The 22,652-nt window shown below is 39.7% G+C and overlaps 2 protein-coding genes across 7 annotated transcripts in view; one reads left to right on the top strand and one right to left on the bottom strand.

Annotated features, from left to right (window-relative positions):
• dcun1d2b (DCN1, defective in cullin neddylation 1, domain containing 2b) lies at nucleotides 1-10,849 on the bottom strand. 6 transcript variants are annotated; one of them, XM_082163944.1, is made up of 7 exons: nucleotides 10,716-10,848; nucleotides 7,630-7,822; nucleotides 7,388-7,556; nucleotides 2,763-2,893; nucleotides 2,595-2,677; nucleotides 2,354-2,450; nucleotides 1-1,137 (listed from the first exon to the last, which is right to left on the bottom strand). In XM_082163944.1, exons 2-7 carry the CDS (start codon nucleotides 7,778-7,780, stop codon nucleotides 1,058-1,060), a joined length of 711 nt encoding a protein of 236 aa, XP_082020070.1. In that variant the 5' UTR covers nucleotides 7,781-7,822; nucleotides 10,716-10,848; the 3' UTR covers nucleotides 1-1,057. The 6 variants fall into 6 exon arrangements, with proteins under 6 accessions (XP_082020070.1, XP_082020066.1, XP_082020071.1 ...); XM_082163940.1 differs by lacking the exon at nucleotides 10,716-10,848 and adding an exon at nucleotides 9,069-9,262; XM_082163945.1 differs by lacking the exon at nucleotides 10,716-10,848 and adding an exon at nucleotides 9,065-9,260.
• tmco3 (transmembrane and coiled-coil domains 3) overlaps nucleotides 10,755-22,652 on the top strand; it is a 22,413-nt gene continuing 10,515 nt past the window's right edge. The window contains 4 exon segments of the mRNA XM_082163808.1: nucleotides 10,755-10,893; nucleotides 12,092-12,217; nucleotides 17,571-17,968; nucleotides 19,265-19,444. Of these exon segments, the coding sequence (XP_082019934.1) occupies nucleotides 12,211-12,217; nucleotides 17,571-17,968; nucleotides 19,265-19,444 (585 nt within the window). The 5' untranslated portion in view covers nucleotides 10,755-10,893; nucleotides 12,092-12,210.

Genomic DNA, 22,652 nt, shown 5'->3' on the forward strand with positions numbered 1-22,652 from the left:
TTTTGTTAAATAATCTTTATTTACATGCAGAGAAACAGTGATGAGATGAACTGAGTGTCACACACACACACACACACAGAGCTGAGGAAACAAAAACTGTTAAAAACTTGACAGCATAGAAACTCGTCCAGACGAACACTGAGGTGTTTGTTCGCTGATTTAATCTCACAGACGTTTGTAAACAAATCAAACAATGTGAAGGAACAGGATCTTATCAGAGTTTGTTCGAGTGATTTCTCAGCATCTGTGACTTTATTCTCTCAGAAACTCTTGAGAATATTGAATGATCATGAAGTTCACCAGCGATCGAGCGATCATGCTCTCCTCAGATATTCTGACAGAACTCACAACTAAATAAATCTCAAAAAACACATTTGACCGTCGACGTCACGTGACTAAATGAGCTCATTTTCCTCTTACTCAAGTTCTGCACAGCTGAGTTATGGAAGCTTGTTTCTGCCATGGAATAAAAAAAACATAATTGCGACTTTTTATCTCACAATTCTGACTGCTTTTTTCTTCTCAGAATTGCACAAAATAAATTTGCAATTCCAAAAAAAGTCAGAATTGTTACGAAAAGTCAAAATTGCAATAAACTTGCAATTGGGGAAAAAAGTCAGAATTGCACAAAATAAACTCGCAATTCCAAAAAGGCCTGAATTGTAATAAATGTAATTTTTTGGGGGAATTGCGAATTAATAAATTCGCAATTCCAAAAAAAGTCTGAATTGTAATAAACTCGCAATTGTGAGAAAAAAGTCAGAAAAGAAAAATAAGCCAGAGTTGCACGAAATTGTGTGATAAAAAAGTAACAAATACCGCAATTGCCTATTTTAGTATTCTGTGGTGGAAACAAGCACCAGCAGACATGCACCTATATGTGGTGCATCATGGGATGTGCTGTTGCCTGATGGGAAAACACACTCCTGTATGAGTGCAGACTCCAGGTGCAGTGTAAAAGCTCTCTCTGCGGTTAAAGAGATATATATATATATATTTAAATCCTTTCGTTGTAAAAGAGTCAGTGTGAGAGGCTCGGCCTCCCTGTAAGCGCTCATTATAGAGTCAGGTGATTCTCTGACGTCACGATCGGCCGGGCGAACTCCACGAAGTCATCGATGAGCACCGGCCACGCACCTGAAATCAAAACACTCAGCGTTAATTCAGCAGTCGAACACGAACATGTTTACATGCACACTTATCAAACAATATCTTTATTATCTTCCAACTTCTAAAAAGGGTAAATATGTACATAAAAATAAACTAATAAAACAAAATGGTACTAATAAAGTGCAGCACATGCAATGACTGATAACTTTAACCAATGAAAGGATACTATGACAAAGATATCGCTTTCCTTATTGAAACTGATTTAATATCTCATGAATATATGATTGACCTGAAGAATGAAAGCTGTATCATATACTAGGATATTTATATGAGCAATATCACACTCATAGTCATGCAAAATGTCTTTATATCTTTATCAGACGGGCTGCAGCGTTAATTCTGCACGAAAATATTGTGTATTATCGAAAAAATGTAACACTAAAGTAAATTCACATATGAAGAGTTCAGATGCAAAAGCCTCTGAGAAATTAAATTAAATTTTCTTCTAGAATGATCATTTTTATCAAGCTTGTATATTTAAGTTCAATAATTACACTTAAATGGCAATGCAAATTACCTATTAATTGTCATTTAAGTGAAATTACTTAACTTAAATATACAAGCTTTATAAAAGTGATCATTCTAGAAGAAAATTTCAGATGGCACTAAGAGGCTTTTGCATCTGAACTCTTCATATATTGTCTTTAAGTACCTTTTCATAAAAATGTCTGTTTTCAAGAGTTTTCCAGGACTTACATTTCAAAACGTCAAATTCGAGTACTTTGAGCACTTGTACGAACCCTGAAATAACCAATACTATAAAAGAGCGCGCTTGCTTCTCCGATGAAGGAAAACGGGTCACAGTTTTACCCAATCACATGCATTGTTGGCTTATTAAGCACAATCGGTGTGAGAACGTGCATGTAAACGCACTCATGGACATGCAATCAAAATTAACCCTTTAAATTCCTGTTACTGTGAACAATTCATAAGTGCTTATTATTATAAAAAGTATATAAAATATAGAGAGACGTTTCATCATCCAATCACATCCCTGCTGATAAAATCAACCATGTCTTTGAATATCCAGTTTTTACGGAAGCTTGTTTCCACCATGGAATAAAAAAAAAGTTATAAACTGGCAATTGTGAGATAAAAAGTCCACCTTTTTTATTCCATGGCAGAAAAAAAAACAAGTTTCCATCAGTTTGAGTGTGTTTGAGTTGATGAGTCTCAGTCTCACCCTCCTCGTCGTAGTTCGACATGTCATCAGCGATCACGTTCCCGAAGTCCAGCAACAGATTCCACGTGTCTTTAGAGATGGGCTTTTTATGATGCTCCTTTACAGACACAACAAACACACACACGAACGTCATCGACTCAGCAGAAACACATACAATATCACCGACAAGTAGACCCTTGTGTTTCTTCACTTCCTCTGATTGATCATATATTGATTATAGTCGTGTAAAGCAGTGCCGTACCAGGAGGAAAGTGTTCCAGAGGTGGAGAAACTTGAAGCGTCCGGTGAGAACGAGGTTCCAGTAGGCCACGGCCATCTCCAGATCTGAGACAGAGAGGATCATGGGTCACTGCACACACCGGGGTCATGGGTCATCACAACACAGGTGTTCACTACAGCGATCGCTCACCTAAAGCCTTCTGACCCGGGCTCTTGGCGAAGGTAAACGTGAACTGATAGAAGTCTCTGAACTTCCCAGAATCCTTCAGCTCCTGCTCTAGTCTGGGTAATAGACTCTTCAACTTCTCTGGACTGTCACATCTAGACAAACAAGCACTGTAAGAGTTAGCATCCGCAAGAGTTAGCATCCGCAAGAGTTAGCATCCGCAAGAGTTAGCATCCGCAAGAGTTAGCATCCGCAAGAGTTAGCATCCGCAAGAGTTAGATCCACTGACCGGCGCTGGCAGTCATGGGAAATCATACGAAACACTGAAAGGATACTACGACTAAGACATCGCTTTCCTCAATCAAACTGATTTTTTAACCCGTGTATATATGACTGACCTGAAGAATGAAAGCTGGATCATATATATATGTGTGTGTGTGTCAGTATACTGTATGACCGGTAGATCCAAGCATTCGGTCTTAAAGTGACAGCAGCCTTAAATATCTGTCTGTGTCATTAATGTTAATCAAACAACAAAAGATGTTAAATAAATGTAAATGTTAAATAAACCTACTGTACCTGGAAAACATGGTTTATTTAATTAGTATTAAATAATATTTTCATATTTGTCAGTTGTTTGTAATTTGCCTCATTCTTTTTTTATATAGGCCTAACAAAAATAAAATAACAAAATTACATCTATTGTTATCATCAATTTTGCACTTTTCAATGCACTTTTTCATAGCTGCCAACTTTTGAGTTTAGCTTGGAGTGAGATTTATGGGGGGATGGGGGGTTATTGTCATAAGTGTATTGTGATTGTCAAAACATTTGAGTTAATTTTACAAAATTTGATTAGGTTTAGTGACAATATGTTAATGTTTACATGGTACAATTTATGGTAAGCTAGGTTTTTTTATTATTGCTTGACACAAATTTCACGATTTCAATTAAATTAAATTCTTGTGATTTGATTTAATATTCACTCATTTGGATAAATATTAGGTACACAAGATAGGCGTTAATTTTTCTCAAGAAAACAACAACAACTCACCTATGCTGTAAACATAGAGCCCTATCAGCTGGTAGTATTATTTAAAGTTAAAAATAGACTAAAATATAATGGTTTTTTTTTATTATAATAACAACTTTAGTAAAAGTAAAATACAATATATGTCAAGTAAAAATATAATAAGTAATATAGTACACATATTTAGCAAAATACTCTCTATAGCAGGGGTTTTCAAACTTTTTGTGTGTGTGGACCACTATTTGTAATCAAGAATTTTCGCGGACCACCTCATAATACACATAATAAAATATGTCTACACAGAGTCCTACCTGAATTAATCTGCACCTCTAAATAGGCTTACTAGCTCTAAAACTATCATTTGTCATCACATCAGTACAACAGGCTTGTTAAAAGAAAGTTTACTGCACACTAGGCATGTGCCGGTATCACATTTTCATGCTGCGATTAATTGAGTGATCTTTTATCACGGTATACGGTATTATCACGATATTTTAATTGCACATGAGAAACAGATGGATTTGGGGGGGGGATGTAAAAAATTAAATAAAACTTGCATCACAAGGTGTAATTGTGATTGTCAAAACATTTGGTAACTAAACTGAATTTTATTAAGTTTAGTGACAACATCATGTTACAATGATTACATGGTACAATGACTGGTAGGCTAGCCTACTGTTTGTATTGCTTAACACAAATTTAACGATTTCAATTCAATACTTGGGATTTGATTTAAATCTTGATTCAATATTGACTTATTTTGGATAAATATTAGGAAGGCTACAGTAGATAGCCCACATGTTATTTTTTTCTCATGAAAAAAAATATCTCACATAATGCTATGTAACCATATAGAGCCCTATCAGCTGGTATTATTAAAGGTTACAAATAACTAATTAAATCAAATATAATGTGGTTTTCATTATAATAACAATTATGTAATGACACAAGTAAAAATATAATAAATATGTAAAAAAGTGCAGTGCACATATTCAGCAAAATACTCCTCTTTATGTTTTAGTCATCTAACATGCTGCTGGTCATTAAATAGTTTAAATGTAACGTTCTGTGACACAATTGTTCTCCTGTTTCATATCAAAAGTAACCTGCTCTGTCTTGTTTGACGGTCTTCGTGTCCTCTTTGCTCCGCGATTTTTCTCTGCGTGAGAAAACGGATGTGTGGCGTGAGCGTGTGAGGAGTCTCGCGCTGAATGCGTCGAGTTGGCAGCTCTGCTTTTAGAAGCGGGATGATCCGGATAGATCGGCGGCGGCCATAGACTGTAGGCGGCGGCGTTCCTCCTTCCGCCATGCTGCTTCTCCATGTGAGGACTGTTTACATTAGACTAGAAGTGCGCACCGGCCGCATGCTTATACACGTGGCGATTGTTTACATCAGAGTGCGCACGTGTTTCGCGCAGCATAGGCAGTATTTGTTTAAGCGGTTGATGGAAAATAAGCTATAATGCGCGTTCTAAAAATCTAAATTCGGATCTATTATTTTTCACGGTATTTTGAAGTGCCCGCGATAACAATATCGTGCATATTCATTACCGCGATTTATCGCATTACCGAATACCGGCACATGTCTACTGCACACAACGGCTGCCACATATTTAATTTATTTATTTACTCAAGCGCCCGAGGGCATAATCAGGTTCATTTGAACAACAGGCTTATTTCCATAGCAATGGAGTATGAAATCTATACAGAACACTGGAATATAGTTAACATTTCAAAACCTTTGGCGATTTTAGGGGATTATTAATCTTCAGAGTTTTAGTTTTACAAGTCCTCCAAAAGTACCTAGGCTTGAGTTTGTCCACTTAACAGCACATCTGGAAAACATTTCAGAAACGCGAGATCAAGAAACTAACTGGAAATTAAAATAATAACAGGCCTTATTCATTCTATTTATAAACATTTCGTTACTGCCTATGCCTAACCGTGCGTTCACACCGGACGCGAATAGCGCGTCAAATTCAAAAAGGGATCATATGTCAAATTCGCGCCTGCCGCGTCTAGTGATACGCTTGACCACTTTGTATCAATTTGCGCGTCGAGAGCGAAATTGACGCGCGTAAAAACAAAAGTTTGAAGCGAAATTTCGTCCGGTGTGAACGCACCATTAAAGGCTATGCGTGTGATGTGATAATGAGAACATATTTGCCTCTGCCCTTTTCTCTTCAGAGAACCTGTTGCTATCCACCGAACCAATGTTGTGGTTCTAACGGCACTGAACTTGAATGTCAAGGCCGAACACCACTAGGCTATTTTAGTAATCACACAATAACTTGACAATTTAATTAAAATCTTATATCAATATAGGTCTACATATTATTCTTTAATTTTTTTTTATGGGAATTTCCTGGTAAAATTAAGGTAAAAAAAATATTTTATATTTTATTTTGCCTTTCCACGGACCACCTGCAGTACCCTCACGGACCACTAGTGGTCCGCGGACCACAGTTTGGGAATAGCTGCTCTATAGCTCTATTTTTCTAGCCAACTGCTAGCTCATATTATGGTCATTAAATGGCTTTCCTGAGGTAAATGTGATGTGACATAATTGTTCTCCAGCTGTTTTATTGACCCCTTTCCGCGGATGAAAAACACAGATTGATCGATGTCATGTATGAGGAATATACATTTCGGTAAGTTGTACTGTATCTTTCAACAGTGTTCGTGTTTATTTACTATTAGTTAGTAGAGATGATCTGTTCACGTGCCGCTAGGGATCGGTCACGTCACATTTACAAGCGCCAATATTGTTTGAATTTCATAATAAAATTGACAGAATCTGAGAGCTGAGATTTTTTTATACACTATCAGGCTCACAGCCATGAGGAACGGTTATTTATGTATAAACGGTTCGAAAAATTAAACACTGATCTCATATATATTGTCTTTCAATAATTCACCTTTTTATAAATATGGCTTTTCCAGGTCTTCAATTTCAAAAAGTCAAATTCAAGCACCTTGTGCAGGTTTTTTCCTCGCGATTCTTGAAACAAACTCGCAATTGCAAGAAATAAAGTCAGAATTGCGAGATAAAAAGATGCAGTTATACTTGTTTGTTTATGCACTGCAAACAATGCTTTTCTTACTTAGTATTTTTGTCTTGTTTCCAGTCCAAATATAAAAAAATTCTAAAATCAAGATGCATTTACTAGATTTACATAAGATATTATGTCCTTTTTTCCCGGGGGAATTAATAAAAATTAATCGAGTTGATGCTTAAAAAAAAAAAAAAAGCAAAATTATCTGCCAATGGAGTCAGAAAAATAATGTTAATTCAAACAGAAAGAAGATTATTTTTCTGACTCCATTGGCACATAATTTTGCTCGTTTAAGGCAAAAACTCACTTAATTTTTATTTATTTCCCCAGAAAAAAAGACTTAATGTCTTCCCATCATTACTACTTTAGTAAATGCATCTTGATTTAAGAAACGTTTGATATTTGGAGTGGAAACAAGATGATTCTGATGGTCAAAAAGTCTAATTCAGCACGTTGTACGAAACCCTGCGCATCTTTATCTCGCAATTGCAAGAAATAAAGTCAGAATTGCGCAATAAAGATGTAATGCTTGTTAGTGTACGGATAAAGCTGAGCCGTCTCACCCCAGATCCGACATGCCGTCCAGGAACTCTTCGCGACTGAACTCGCACTGCGTCGCCGCTCTGAACTTCCACGCTACGATTAGCACGCCGACGCTAGCGGGATCCAGAACCAGGTCGTCGCAGAACTGCTGGATTCCCTCGAGTCCGATCTTGTTCTCGTCGTGAGGATCTGCACACAAGAAGCAGCAGCACCAGCACAAATGAAGGAACACACACAAACACACACACACACGGCGGCTCACCTTTGTAGCGGTTATAGAGCTGGTCCAGCTTCTTGCGGTCCATGGGCTCTCGGTGGTTCTGGAAGTGGTTGCTCGAGGTCGTGTCTCGTCTCCAGTCATTGTGGGTCAGGCAGAACAGAGCGGTTCTCTCTGCGGCCCGGGTGAAGGACATGACCTGGCGGATCTTCTCCTTCTGGGTGCTCTTCAGTTTATGCTGGAGGAGCAACAACACCGTTAGCTACAGCTAGTCACGTAGCCTTCATTTATACAGCGCTTTAACAATATACACGGTTTCACAGCAGTTTTACAGTGATAACAGGAGATTACAGTAACAGAGATTGTTTAGGCTTTACAGCAGATCTAGAATAAAGTTATTGTCCAGATAAAGTTAGTTTTGATTAACTTCCGTTGTAAAGATCATTAGTTATTAACTTAGGGGCCGCTAACACACACCGTTCTCACAGGAAACAGAAACGTTTACAGTAAACAGAGCTAGTCAGTCAAGTCCATCACCAGCGTGTGGAATTTCAGGATGACTCGACAGCGAGACAAACATTCACCATACATTTATGCCAGATTACCAGTTACCAGGTTAAAATCATTCCTATCCCATGAGCTCACGGGAGAGGATTTGTGAATGACACTGAAGTGACGCACCTGACGCTGGTAGGTCACGTGACAGTAAGTTTAATTCATATTACCCATATTAATCTTTGAAAACATCCCGAACAATTATGTAAATTGTAATTTTTCCCTTCTTTTATGTATGCCGACATGTTCGAGTTCCTTATTCTGTATTATACATTTTTTGTACTGAATTAAACAAAAAATACCGCGAACGTGCTTTTTAACGGTCGCGAAGTTCAAATTAAAATGTATTAACGTTACTTTACCGTTACCTACCGTTACTCAGTACGCGATTTCGGACAGAGATATACATTTTCTTATAATTGCTTGAAATAAGTAGGAATAGTGAGATAAAAAGTCAGAATTACCGTATTTAACCTATTATTTAACTTATTTCGATAAAGGTTAAACTGACATCACATATACTTGCAATAATGATTGTTCAAACACTAAAAATTGTATGTACGAATCGCCTGAACTAAACGTGAATCCAACCGTTATCATAAATCAGTGGTGATACCATGGTACAGTGCTATAATACCATAGTATTACCACATTCATATATCACCGTGATATTAACAGTGCATTACCATGGTACGTGTAGTTTTGAGTTTATGAAGAGCTCAGTGTGAGTGTCGGAACCGCGTGCAGAAGGGCGATCGGTTCCGGTGACCCGCTTTGATTCGGATCTCGCAAAACACCCTCCGTTTCCCTCATAAACAACTGACGCGCGGGAACAGCGTGAGAATCAGCGCAGAACGAGCGTCCAGTGTTAGCAGTCATCAAACATTACAGATAAACACAAAAACACTGCCCCCTGCGCGCTCACCTACCATCTTCATCTCCAGCCGAGCTCCCTGTGCGCATGCGCGGACACCAGCTGGCGCTCGGGGGAACTCTGGGAAATGTAGTTTTTACACCTGCGCTGCTCAAATTCAAGTTATCTGAACTACTTAAATGGTTTGCAGAATGTCTAACCTTGCACAAACACGGTATTGATGTTAGTAAGCATTTAGAAGTTATTAAAGGGATAGTTCACTTTGAAATTAATTTTTGGTATGTTTTAGCTTACCTCAAGGGCATCCAAGATGTAGGTGTCTTTTTTTCCGCAGTAGTTTCAATTTTGATATTTTTAGGTCAAACCGTTCTTGTCTGTCAGTCATATAATGCAGGTCTATGGTCATTATCTCAAAACACAAGCACAGAGTCCAAATTAAAACAATTCCCCGTCGTCCAAATTAAACAATTCCCCATCGTAAGTACACATTGATGGCCTAAGACACGAAACGAGCGGTTTGTGTGAGAAAACGAACAGTATTTATATCGTTTTTACCTCTTATACACAGCCATGTCTGAGTGATCTGATCTGACGTGTGCGCAGACTGGTGCATAGATATATACACTAGATGTCGCCTTAAAGACATTCGTTCCAATGAACTGCCGTAGACAAGGCGACATCTAGTGTGTATATATCTATGCACCAGTCTGCGCACACGTCAGATCAGATCACTCGGACATGGCTGTGTATAAGTGGTAAAAACGATATAAATACTGTTCGTTTTCTCACACAAACCGCTCGTTTCGTGTCTTAGGCCATCAATGTGTACTTACGATGGGGAATTGTTTAATTTGGACGACGGGGAATTGTTTTAATTTGGACTCTGTGCTTGTGTTTTGAGATAATGACCATAGACCTGCATTATATGACTGACAGACAAGAACGGTTTGACCTAAAAATATCAAAATTGAAACTACTGCGGAAAAAAAGACACCTACATCTTGGATGCCCTTGAGGTAAGCTAAAACATACCAAAAATTAATTTCAAAGTGAACTATCCCTTTAATTGTGGATTATTTGTAATTACAAAAGTTTGATATTAGTAAGTAAACATATGTGGAAAAGTCATACAGCTAAACCTGTAAGTTTTCTATATCTAGTCAGTGACTGACTCTGATAATTCTAGTCAGCTGCATTTCTATAGAAGCAAATTTACGCCATATAGCCTAAGGGAAAATCGTGCTTTTGTAAATCATTTATAACTTAAAAGGTAACAATTATGATATTAAAAGTCGAAATTATAACAATAAAATTATTTTGACTTCATAGTTTCCAATTGTACCTTATGATTATGACATAGCATATCATAATGTTGATTTAGAATGTAATAATTTTAACTTTATCTCTTATTTTCGACTTTTTGTGTCAAATTAAGATTTAGCAGAGCATTTTTTTTTCCTTATGTGGCGGAAATGGTCTTATTTTTGTCATGCGCGGTGCGGAAGGAAAACTACATTCCCCAGAATTCCACGCGCTGTTGTGATTCAGTTCTGTTTTCAGCGCTACTGACATGAAACATCGCTGAAAAACAAATAAATGTTTTAAATAAAAAATGTTCGTCAATCTTCCGCGAACTCTCGGTGAAGTGTAGTCTAGTATGAGCTGCTCTACTCTCTCTCTGTCTCTCCGGTAAGTCGTTTACCTGTTCCGGGAACCGAGCGAGCGCGGATCTCACCGTCACCGTCACCGGGTGTCCGTGCGCGAGCCGCGCGCCGCTGCTGTCCGGTGAGGTGCGCGCGCAGCATGTGGCGTCACAAGAGCGCGATTGTTTCCTCCGTTTACTGACGAGTTCTTGCACTGAACTGCATCACAGTCACCAGGTATGAGTCTCTTCTCTCCTTCTGTTTATTAGCGTTGATGTTATCTTGCAGAACGCCATGTAGAAAATGTACTTGAAGTGGATGACTGACAACCGTCAAGGTTACCTGAATAAATAATCATTATAATAATTGTAACAATTACGCGTTTGATGGACAGATCAGATCACCCGCATAATTCTGAATATTATTTATAGTCACGTTAAGTCAAAGTCAGTTGACATTGATCAGTAATTTAATTAATTGCTTTTAAACATCAGCAACATGTGTCCCTTGATAATGTGTATCATCTCATATTACACTTATTAGAACGTGGATTAAATATTTAATTTAAAAAGTAAATGAAATATTATCGCAAAAAAAAAAAAATCAGGGAAAATAAAAGTCTTAATTAAAAAAAAAATGTTTTCTGTCTGTCCCCAGAATTACCAGGGTTATTATTATTATTATTATTATTATAGTTTGCTAAAACTAAACCCATAAAAAACATGTTCTTGACCTGAAAAAAAGTCACTGAAATAATCTACACTAAAACCTAAACGTATTTTATTTCAGTTAGTTGCCAAGGCAATATTTCCTCAGTTTAAAACTGAAATTAAGAATAAGACAATTTATTAATTAGGATCAATTAATAATAAAAAAAACTATATAGACATATTTAAAAAAAAAACGAATACAAATGTGGAAAATCTAAACATAAAAACTAATTCAAAATATGAATAAAGACTATAAAAGTATCTCAACGATACTTGCATAACAAGTTTTAGAAAAATAACATCGTAGGATTTTATCATAGACTGTAAAAAAAAGTATTAATTACTTTTGGCAGAAGCTCCTCCCACTCCTGCATTTCCCACTGTTGACAGCCAATCAGAATCCATCCTGCTTTAAAGAGCTCGAGCGTTTAAAGCGACAGGCGACAAAACTCTATCGTGCGTTAGTGCGTACGCTGAAACCTTCATCGCACGAGCCTTTAAACAATGTGCTGCTATATGTATAAACTTGAAAGAGTATAATAAAGTACATATTATAAAGTAAGCCTCTCATTCATTTCCCAACAGAAAACATATACATCAAAATATCCACGTGTCAGTGTGTGAGAAGTCCACCCTGTTATGCCACATTCCATCATCAACATGTCATTAATATTCTCTGATGAGGTGAACTCTGTGTGTGTGTGTTTAATTCCACACTGATTCAGGGATGAAATGCTGACGAACATGAGCCGTATCTCTGCAGGATTTAGGTGTGCTCCGGTAAACACACGTCAGGGTTGTTTGTCTAGTTAGTGACACACCTTCACCAGTCTGTAGAGTTCATATGTCAGGTGAGTGCTTGAGTTTCATATCTAATGGCTCTTCTGTCATGTTTTAGAGTAATATTCATTTAGTGAATACATTTAGTGAATATTGATCAGTGTTATTTGAGTATCATTAGCTCTGCTTCCATCCAAAGGTGAGAATTTAATTGGAACATGGTATAAAACACTTGTGACCGTTTCCATCTCACGTGTTCAGGAGAATAGAATCGTCACTTCCTGGCACAATATATTAGTTATAAAACTGTAAGTTTCTGCAATCGGGCAAAAACAAGCATAAATGTCTGCCGGAACCTAGTTATTTTATTTGATAAAGTTTTAAATATGGATATTTTTCTTACACAAACGCAATGTTTCACTTCAGAGACCCCTGGAGCCCTGTCAAGCACTTTTATGATGGAGAGATGCACTTTTATGATGTATAGATGCACTTTTGTGATGGACAGATGCACTTTTATGATGGACAGATGCACTTTTATGATGGAGAGATGCACTTTTGATGGATAGATGCACTTTTATGATGGATAGATGCACTTTTATGACGGATAGATTCACTTTTATCATGGATAGATGCACTTTTGTGATGGACAGATGCACTTTTATGATGGACAGATGCACTTTTATGATGGACAGATGCACTTTTGATGGATAGATGCACTTTTATGATGGATAGATGCACTTTTATGACGGATAGATTCACTTTTATCATGGATAGATGCACTTTTATGATGGACAGATGCACTTTTATGATGGATAGATGCACTTTTATGATGGACAGATGCACTTTTGATGGATAGATGCACTTTTATGATGGACAGATGCACTTTTGATGGATAGATGCACTTTTGATGGATAGATGCACTTTTATGATGGATAGATGCACTTTTATGACGGATAGATTCACTTTTATCATGGATAGATGCACTTTTATGATGGACAGATGCACTTTTATGATGGATAGATGCACTTTTATGATGGACAGATGCACTTTTATGATGGAGAGATGCACTTTAATGATGGATAGATGCACTTTTATGACGGATAGATTAGGGCTGGGCAAAAAAATCGATTGTTCGATTAATCGTTTTTTAAAATGTGGTCGATTCAAAATCGATTCTCAAACGCCAAGAATCGATTTTTTTCCATCTTTATGTATTAGTTTTCCTCCACTGTTCATAGGCTTGCAAACTCAATTTTATAGCTAATGCTGTGAGATTTTATGGTAGTTTTATCTAAATCATAAAATAACCTCAATTAGTGCTGCACGTTTAATCATATCGCAATCGCTATGATGACAAGCCTATACGCAATTAGGCTATATGACCAAAATGCTGCCAAAATGCTGTCGTGACTGTGACAGAAAAACTTGCGATGATATCGTGCGTGCGCACAAGACAGCACAGAATAGAATTATCTTTGCGCTTGAACGAAGAACACACACAATTATGCCAAAATGTATTTTTGTCGAGTATCTTTATAACATAAGAGCAGTCTTATGACGAACGTGAAGAGTTGTGCCTCGTGAGAGAATGAGTCCGCGTGTGAGTTCCGCGTCTCTGTCAACAGCGGCTGGTCTTAAAGGGACAGTACACTGTAGCCACTAATTATCTCTGTCATTTAAGTTAATCAAAGAGAACAGAGAAAAACACTCACTGCTCTTGAATAAAGAACTTTTGTAACTTTGATTAGTCAATATATAATTTATAATTAATGCAACACAGACTGTTTGATCATTTTATTCAATTTCTGTATGGCCTAGCTGTTAGACAGGAAGGGCACATATTATATTATATGCAACGTTTTTATATGTTGGTTTATGTGAGGATTGTTAACCTGTTTGATCAAGACATGCGACTGTTCTGACTTGTCCAATTTTCAGCATCAATTTTTCATCTTGCATCAAAATCCTGTCTATTCATTGTATGCATTTGAAATATAGAGTTGGGTTCTGTTTTAATGTACCCAAGTGTACCTAAAATAAAAAGAGTTTAATATACAGGTTTGTAGCTCTTAATTTCTTTTTATTAATTAAACACTTGAAAACTTGTTCACTTTTTTTTCTTTTCTTTTTCTTTTTTTAATAAATATAGGATTTGTATTTAATATTCATTGAGTGAGTCGAATCGAAATTAATTTAGAATCGAAATTGGAAAAATCGAATCGAAATTCGAATCGAGAATCGAAATCGAATCGAATTAGAGCTTGCGAATCGAAATCGAATCGAATTGTAACATCTGAATCGATACCCAGCCCTAGGATAGATGCACTTTTATGATGGATAGATGCACTTTTATCATGTATAGATGCACTTTTATGATGGAGAGATGCACTTTTATGATGGATAGATGCACTTTTGTGATGGACAGATGCACTTTTATGATGGACAGATGCACTTTTGATGGATAGATGCACTTTTATGATGGATAGATGCACTTTTATGACGGATAGATTCACTTTTATCATGGATAGATGCACTTTTATGATGGACAGATGCACTTTTATGATGGATAGATGCACTTTTATGATGGACAGATGCACTTTTGATGGATAGATGCACTTTTATGATGGATAGATGCACTTTTATGACGGATAGATTCACTTTTATCATGGATAGATGCACTTTTATGATGGACAGATGCACTTTTATGATGGAGAGATGCACTTTAATGATGGATAGATGCACTTTTATGACGGATAGATGCACTTTTATCATGTATAGATGCACTTTTATGATGGAGAGATGCACTTTTATGATGGATAGATGTACTTTTGTGATGGACAGATGCACTTTTATGATGGATAGATGCACTTTTATGATGGACAGATGAACTTTTGATGGATAGATGCACTTTTATGACGGATAGATTCACTTTTATCATGGATAGATGCACTTTTATGATGGACAGATGCACTTTTATGATGGAGAGATGCACTTTTATGACGGATAGATTCACTTTTATCATGGATAGATGCACTTTTATGATGGATAGATGCACTTTTATGACGGATAGATTCACTTTTATCATGGATAGATGCACTTTTATGATGGATAGATGCACTTTTATGACGGATAGATTCACTTTTATCATGGATAGATGCACTTTTATGATGGACAGATGCACTTTTATGATGGAGAGATGCACTTTAATGATGGATAGATGCACTTTTATGACGGATAGATGCACTTTTATGATGGACAGATGCACTTTTATGATGGAGAGATGCACTTTTATGACGGATAGATGCACTTTTATGACGGATAGATGCACTTTTATGATGGACAGATGCACTTTTATGACGGATAGATGCACTTTTATGATGGACAGATGCACTTTTATGATGGAGAGATGCACTTTAATGATGGATAGATGCACTTTTATGACGGATAGATGCACTTTTATCATGTATAGATACACTTTTATGATGGAGAGATGCACTTTTATGATGGATAGATGCACTTTTGTGATGGACAGATGCACTTTTATGATGGATAGATGCACTTTTATGATGGACAGATGCACTTTTGATGGATAGATGCACTTTTATGACGGATAGATTCACTTTTATCATGGACATATGCACTTTTATGATGGACAGATGCACTTTTATGATGGAGAGATGCACTTTTATGACGGATAGATTCACTTTTATCATGGATAGATGCACTTTTATGATGGATAGATGCACTTTTATGACGGATAGATGCACTTTTATCATGGATAGATGCACTTTTATGATGGACAGATGCACTTTTATGATGGAGAGATGCACTTTTATGATGGATAGATGCACTTTTATGATGGAGAGATGCACTTTTATGATGGATAGATGCACTTTTATGATGGATAGATGCACTTTTATGACGGATAGATGCACTTTTATCATGGATAGATGCACTTTTATGATGGACAGATGCACATGATGGATAGATGCACTTTTATGATGGATAGATGCACTTTTATGATGGATAGATGCACTTTTATGATGGATAGATGCACTTTAATGACGGATAGATGCACTTTTATGATGGATAGATGCACTTTTATCATGGATAGATGCACTTTTATGATGGACAGATGCACTTTTATGATGGAGAGATGCACTTTTATGATGGATAGATGCACTTTTATGACGGATAGATGCACTTTTATGACGGATAGATGCACTTTTATGATGGACAGATGCACTTTTATGATGGACAGATGCACTTTTATGATGGATAGATGCACTTTTATGATGGACAGATGCACTTTTATGATGGATAGATGCACTTTTATGATGGATAGATGCACTTTTATGATGGATAGATGCACTTTATGACGGATAGATGCACTTTTATGATGGACAGATGCACTTTTATGATGGATAGATGCACTTTTATGATGGACAGATGCACTTTTATGATGGACAGATGCACTTTATGATGGATAGATGCACTTTTATGATGGACAGATGCACTTTTATGATGGACAGATGCACTTTTATGATGGACAGATGCACTTTTATGATGCACTTTTATGATGATAGATGCACTTTTATGACGGACAGATGCACTTTTATGACGGATAGATCTATGCACTTTTATGATGGACAGATGCACTTTTATGATGATAGATGCACTTTTATGACGGACAGATGCACTTTTATGACGGATAGATGCACTTTTATGACGGATAGATGCACTTTTATGATGGACAGATGCACTTTTATGATGATAGATGCACTTTTATCATGGATAGATGGACTTTTATGATGGACAGATGCACTTTTATCATGGATAGATGCACTTTTATGATGGATAGATGCACTTTTATCATGGATAGATGCACTTTTATGATGGATAGATGCACTTTTATGATGATAGATGCACTTTTATCATGGATAGATGCACTTTTATGACGGACAGATGCACTTTTATGACGGATAGATCTATGCACTTTTATGATGGACAGATGCACTTTTATGACGGATAGATGCACTTTTATGACGGATAGATGCACTTTTATGATGGACAGATGCACTTTTATGATGATAGATGCACTTTTATGATGGATAGATGGACTTTTATGATGGATAGATGCACTTTTATCATGGATAGATGCACTTTTATGATGGATAGATGCACTTTTATGATGGATAGATGCACTTTTATCATGGATAGATGCACTTTTATGATGGATAGGTGCACTTTTATGATGATAGATGCACTTTTATCATGGATAGATGGACTTTTATGATGGATAGATGCACTTTTATCATGGATAGATGCACTTTTATGATGGATAGATGCACTTTTTTTCGTTTTCATTTCAGTTTTGATTTCACGGTGACTATAATAACCCTGCGATGATGTGATTTCTAGCGTGCCGGATGCAAGGTGTGTGTGCAGTGCTGTGCGTCGGCCTGGTGGTGGCGCTGCAGGCTCAGCAGGTCCATAGAGCGCAGGTGTACGGACACCCGTGGGTGACGGAGAACTGCCGGCGGCTCTCCACGCTCCTCAGACACAAGCACTCGGCCGTGCGTAAGCTGGGCTCGGCCGCGCTGGTTCTGGAGCGGGACCAGACTCTGGCACCGAACGAGAAGCTGTTCCGCATCCACACGCTCGAGGTGTTCCAGCGCGAGCTCAACGAGAGCGAACGCTCCCTCTTCCAGGCTGTGGAGGGGCTCCAGCGAGTGCTCACGGGGAACTTCAAGGACATCGTCAACATGAGGGACAGCAGCCGGCAGAGACTCCAGGCGCTCAGGGAAGCCGCCATCAAGGTCAGTCACGTGACAACTGAGAAACGCCTCCGAGGTAGACTCGAATTTTCAACATGTCACAATATTCCTCATTTAAATAATTAATATGCAGAATAAAGGGGCGGGGCCTGGTTGAGTTAGTTAGCAGTGTGTTAAACTGGCGGTTATGGAAAGGGGTGGGACATTTCCCAAACACACTCGAAGCGCTCGACCAATCACAACACACCGCTCCAGCCGACCAATCAGAGCACAGTGTGCTTTTCAGAAGGAGGGGCTTCATAGAGACAGGAAGTAAACAGAGCGTTACTGACAGACTGGGAAGAGAGGAGCTGCAACAATGGAGAATATGAGGAGAATAATCAACATTCAAGCAGGAAAACCGGTTCTAGTAGAGCCTGAAACAACATCAAGACTTTAAGGGCTGATATGTATTAGCACACATTAAGCAACAGCAGCAGGTGCTTTATATGGAACATTCATAAGCACCCAAATCTTGCAGTTTGTCCACATATCTTTGTTTTCCTTGTTTTGAGAGTGGATCTGAATATTCGTGGCATGTGCTTCAGGCATGTACTATAACTTGTGTGTCTTTGCCTTTACTTCCCCAAACGTGTCCACAAACGTGCGTTAGCGGTAGTTGCTCAATCGCAGGCGTTTCACATATGAAATGAGGCCGACACCAGCACACCCAGTGCACGTAGACGTTGACTATTTCTTACTTAACATTATTTTATTTATCCGTTATATTGAAGAGACCTTTTTGAAGGATAAGGGTTTACTTACTCAGCACTTGAGCTGAACTGAGACTCGAGTGTTTGTAGATGTTTAAGAGGCTGTTGTGTCAACCTTGATTTATTGCAATATTTAGGGGTTCAGTTTTATTTTTATTTTAGAAAATAAACGTGATGGCTCTCCTCACAAATCAACCGTTTCTTGTTTTTCGCTGGCATGACTCTTAGGTGTCGAGGACTAGTTCATGTTTGAGCCTACGCTCAGTGTGAGTAAAATGCTTAAGTACTGTTAAAATCAGATACTCTGAGACTTTTGCTCTATAAGTCCTTCGAGTTCAAGTTCAAACTTATTTTGTATAGCACATTTAAAAACAACCACAGTGCGTAACAATGTCAGGATACACACAAATAAACAAAGACAAACACAGGAGAGAAAGTCACACACGCTCGGACACCTTTATTTTCCAAGTCGTATTGAAATCGGTGATTTGTAACTTGTAATGGAGTCATTTTCGCTGTAAGGTTTCTGCACTTTTACTCGAGTGTGGTGTCCAGGTCCTCTTTACCCGTGTGTGTGTGTGTGCAGGAGGAGCAGGAGTACATGGAGCTGCTGGCCGCGGAGAAGCACCAGCAGGAGGCGCTGAAGGTCGCACAAGACCGGAACAAAACCCTGTCCATGCTGGACGAGATCCTGGAGGACGTGAGGAAAGCTGCGGACCGGCTGGAGGAGGACATCGAGGAGCACGCCTTCGACAACAACAAACAGGTGTGGAGAGCGAACACAGACGAGGACAGAGCGTCAGCAGAACACAGGCTCACACACACGTGTATTAGGGCTTAGGGTTAGGGTTAGGGTTAGGGTTAGCTAGCAACCTGGCTGAAAAGCTTAACTCGAATTTCTTTCTTAAACATTAGCAAAATTAAGGCAATAAGAGGGAAATAAGTGCTGTGTTGTGTGCACACTCACATGCTGAGCGCTTTCACACTCACACACACTCACATGCTGAGCGCTTTCACACTCACACACACTCACATGCTGAGCGCTTTCACACTCACACACACTCACATGCTGAGCGCTTTCACACTCACACACACTCACATGCTGAGCGCTTTCACACTCACACACACTCACATGCTGAGCGCTTTCACTCTCACACACACTCACATGCTGAGCGCTTTCACTCTCACACACACTCACATGCTGAGCGCTTTCACACTCACACACACTCACATGCTGAGCGCTTTCACACTCACACACACTCACATGCTGAGCGCTTTCACTCTCACACACACTCACATGCTGAGCGCTTTCACACTCACACACACTCACATGCTGAGCGCTTTCACACTCACACACACTCACATGCTGAGCGCTTTCACTCTCACACACACTCACATGCTGAGCGCTTTCACACTTACACACACTCACACACACTCACATGCTGAGCGCTTTCACTCTCACACACACTCACATGCTGAGCGCTTTCACTCTCACACACACTCACACACACTCACATGCTGAGCGCTTTCACACTCACACACACTCACATGCTGAGCGCTTTCACACTCACACACACTCACATGCTGAGCGCTTTCACACTCACACACACTCACATGCTGAGCGCTTTCACACTCACACACACTCACATGCTGAGCGCTTTCACTCTCACACACACTCACACGCTGAGCGCTTTCACACTCACACACACTCACATGCTGAGCGCTTTCACACTCACACACACTCACAAACACTCACATGCTGAGCGCTTTCACACTCACACACACTCACATGCTGAGCGCTTTCACACTCACACACACTCACATGCTGAGCGCTTTCACACTCACACACACTCACATGCTGAGCGCTTTCACACTCACACACACTCACATGCTGAGCGCTTTCACACTCACACACACTCACATGCTGAGCGCTTTCACACTCACACACACTCACATGCTGAGCGCTTTCACACTCACACACACTCACATGCTGAGCGCTTTCACTCTCACACACACTCACATGCTGAGCGCTTTCACACTCACACACACTCACATGCTGAGCGCTTTCACTCTCACACACACTCACATGCTGAGCGCTTTCACACTCACACACACTCACATGCTGAGCGCTTTCACACTCACACACACTCACATGCTGAGCGCTTTCACACTCACACACACTCACATGCTGAGCGCTTTCACACTCACACACACTCACATGCTGAGCGCTTTCACTCTCACACACACTCACATGCTGAGTGCTTTCACACTCACACACACTCACATGCTGAGTGCTTTCACACTCACACACACTCACATGCTGAGCGCTTTCACACTCACACACACTCACATGCTGAGCGCTTTCACACTCACACACACTCACATGCTGAGCGCTTTCACACTCACACACACTCACATGCTGAGCGCTTTCACTCTCACACACACTCACATGCTGAGCGCTTTCACACTCACACACACTCACATGCTGAGCGCTTTCACACTCACACACACTCACACACACTCACATGCTGAGCGCTTTCACACTCACACACACTCACATGCTGAGCGCTTTCACACTCACACACACTCACATGCTGAGCGCTTTCACACTCACACACACTCACATGCTGAGCGCTTTCACACTCACACACACTCACACACACTCACATGCTGAGCGCTTTCACACTCACACACACTCACATGCTGAGCGCTTTCACTCTCACACACACTCACATGCTGAGCGCTTTCACACTCACACACACTCACATGCTGAGCGCTTTCACACTCACACACACTCACATGCTGAGCGCTTTCACACTCACACACACTCACATGCTGAGTGCTTTCACACTCACACACACTCACATGCTGAGCGCTTTCACACTCACACACACTCACATGCTGAGCGCTTTCATACTCACACACACTCACACACACTCACATGCTGAGCGCTTTCACACTCACACACACTCACATGCTGAGCGCTTTCACACTCACACACACTCACATGCTGAGCGCTTTCACACTCACACACACTCACACACACTCACATGCTGAGCGCTTTCACACTCACACACACTCACATGCTGAGCGCTTTCACACTCACACACACTCACATGCTGAGCGCTTTCACACTCACACACACTCACATGCTGAGCGCTTTCACACTCACACACACTCACACACACTCACATGCTGAGCGCTTTCACACTCACACACACTCACATGCTGAGCGCTTTCATACTCACACACACTCACACTCACACACACACACTCACATGCTGAGCGCTTTCACACTCACACACACTCACATGCTGAGCGCTTTCACACACACACACTCACATGCTGAGCGCTTTCACACTCACACACACTCACATGCTGAGCGCTTTCACACTCACACACACTTACACACACTCACATGCTGAGCGCTTTCACACTCACACACACTTACACACACTCACATGCTGAGCGCTTTCACACTCACACACACTCACATACTGAGCGCTTTCACACTCACACACACTCACATGCTGAGCGCTTTCACACTCACACACACTCACATGCTGAGCGCTTTCACACTCACACACACTCACACACACTCACATGCTGAGCGCTTTCACACTCACACACACTCACACACACTCACATGCTGAGCGCTTTCACACTCACACACACTCACATACTGAGCGCTTTCACACTCACACACACTCACATGCTGAGCGCTTTCACACTCACACACACTCACATGCTGAGCGCTTTCACACTCACACACACTCACACACACTCACATGCTGAGCGCTTTCACACTCACACACACTCACATGCTGAGCGCTTTCACTCTCACACACACTCACATGCTGAGCGCTTTCACACTCACACACACTCACATGCTGAGCTTTTTCACACTCACACACACTCACATGCTGAGCGCTTTCACACTCACACACACTCACATGCTGAGCGCTTTCACACTC

The sequence above is a fragment of the Leuciscus leuciscus genome, assembly GCF_965113295.1.
Source record: "Leuciscus leuciscus genome assembly, chromosome: 3".
NCBI classification, from domain to species: Eukaryota; Metazoa; Chordata; class Actinopteri; order Cypriniformes; family Leuciscidae; genus Leuciscus; species Leuciscus leuciscus.

Coding starts and splice junctions, on each gene's coding strand:
- dcun1d2b (XM_082163940.1), bottom strand. Junction 2,678..2,762: donor CCCGGGTCAGAAGGCTTTAG/GTGAGCGATCGC, acceptor TCTCTGTCTCAG/ATCTGGAGATGGCCGTGGCC. Junction 1,138..2,353: donor GTCGAACTACGACGAGGAGG/GTGAGACTGAGA, acceptor TTTTGATTTCAG/GTGCGTGGCCGGTGCTCATC.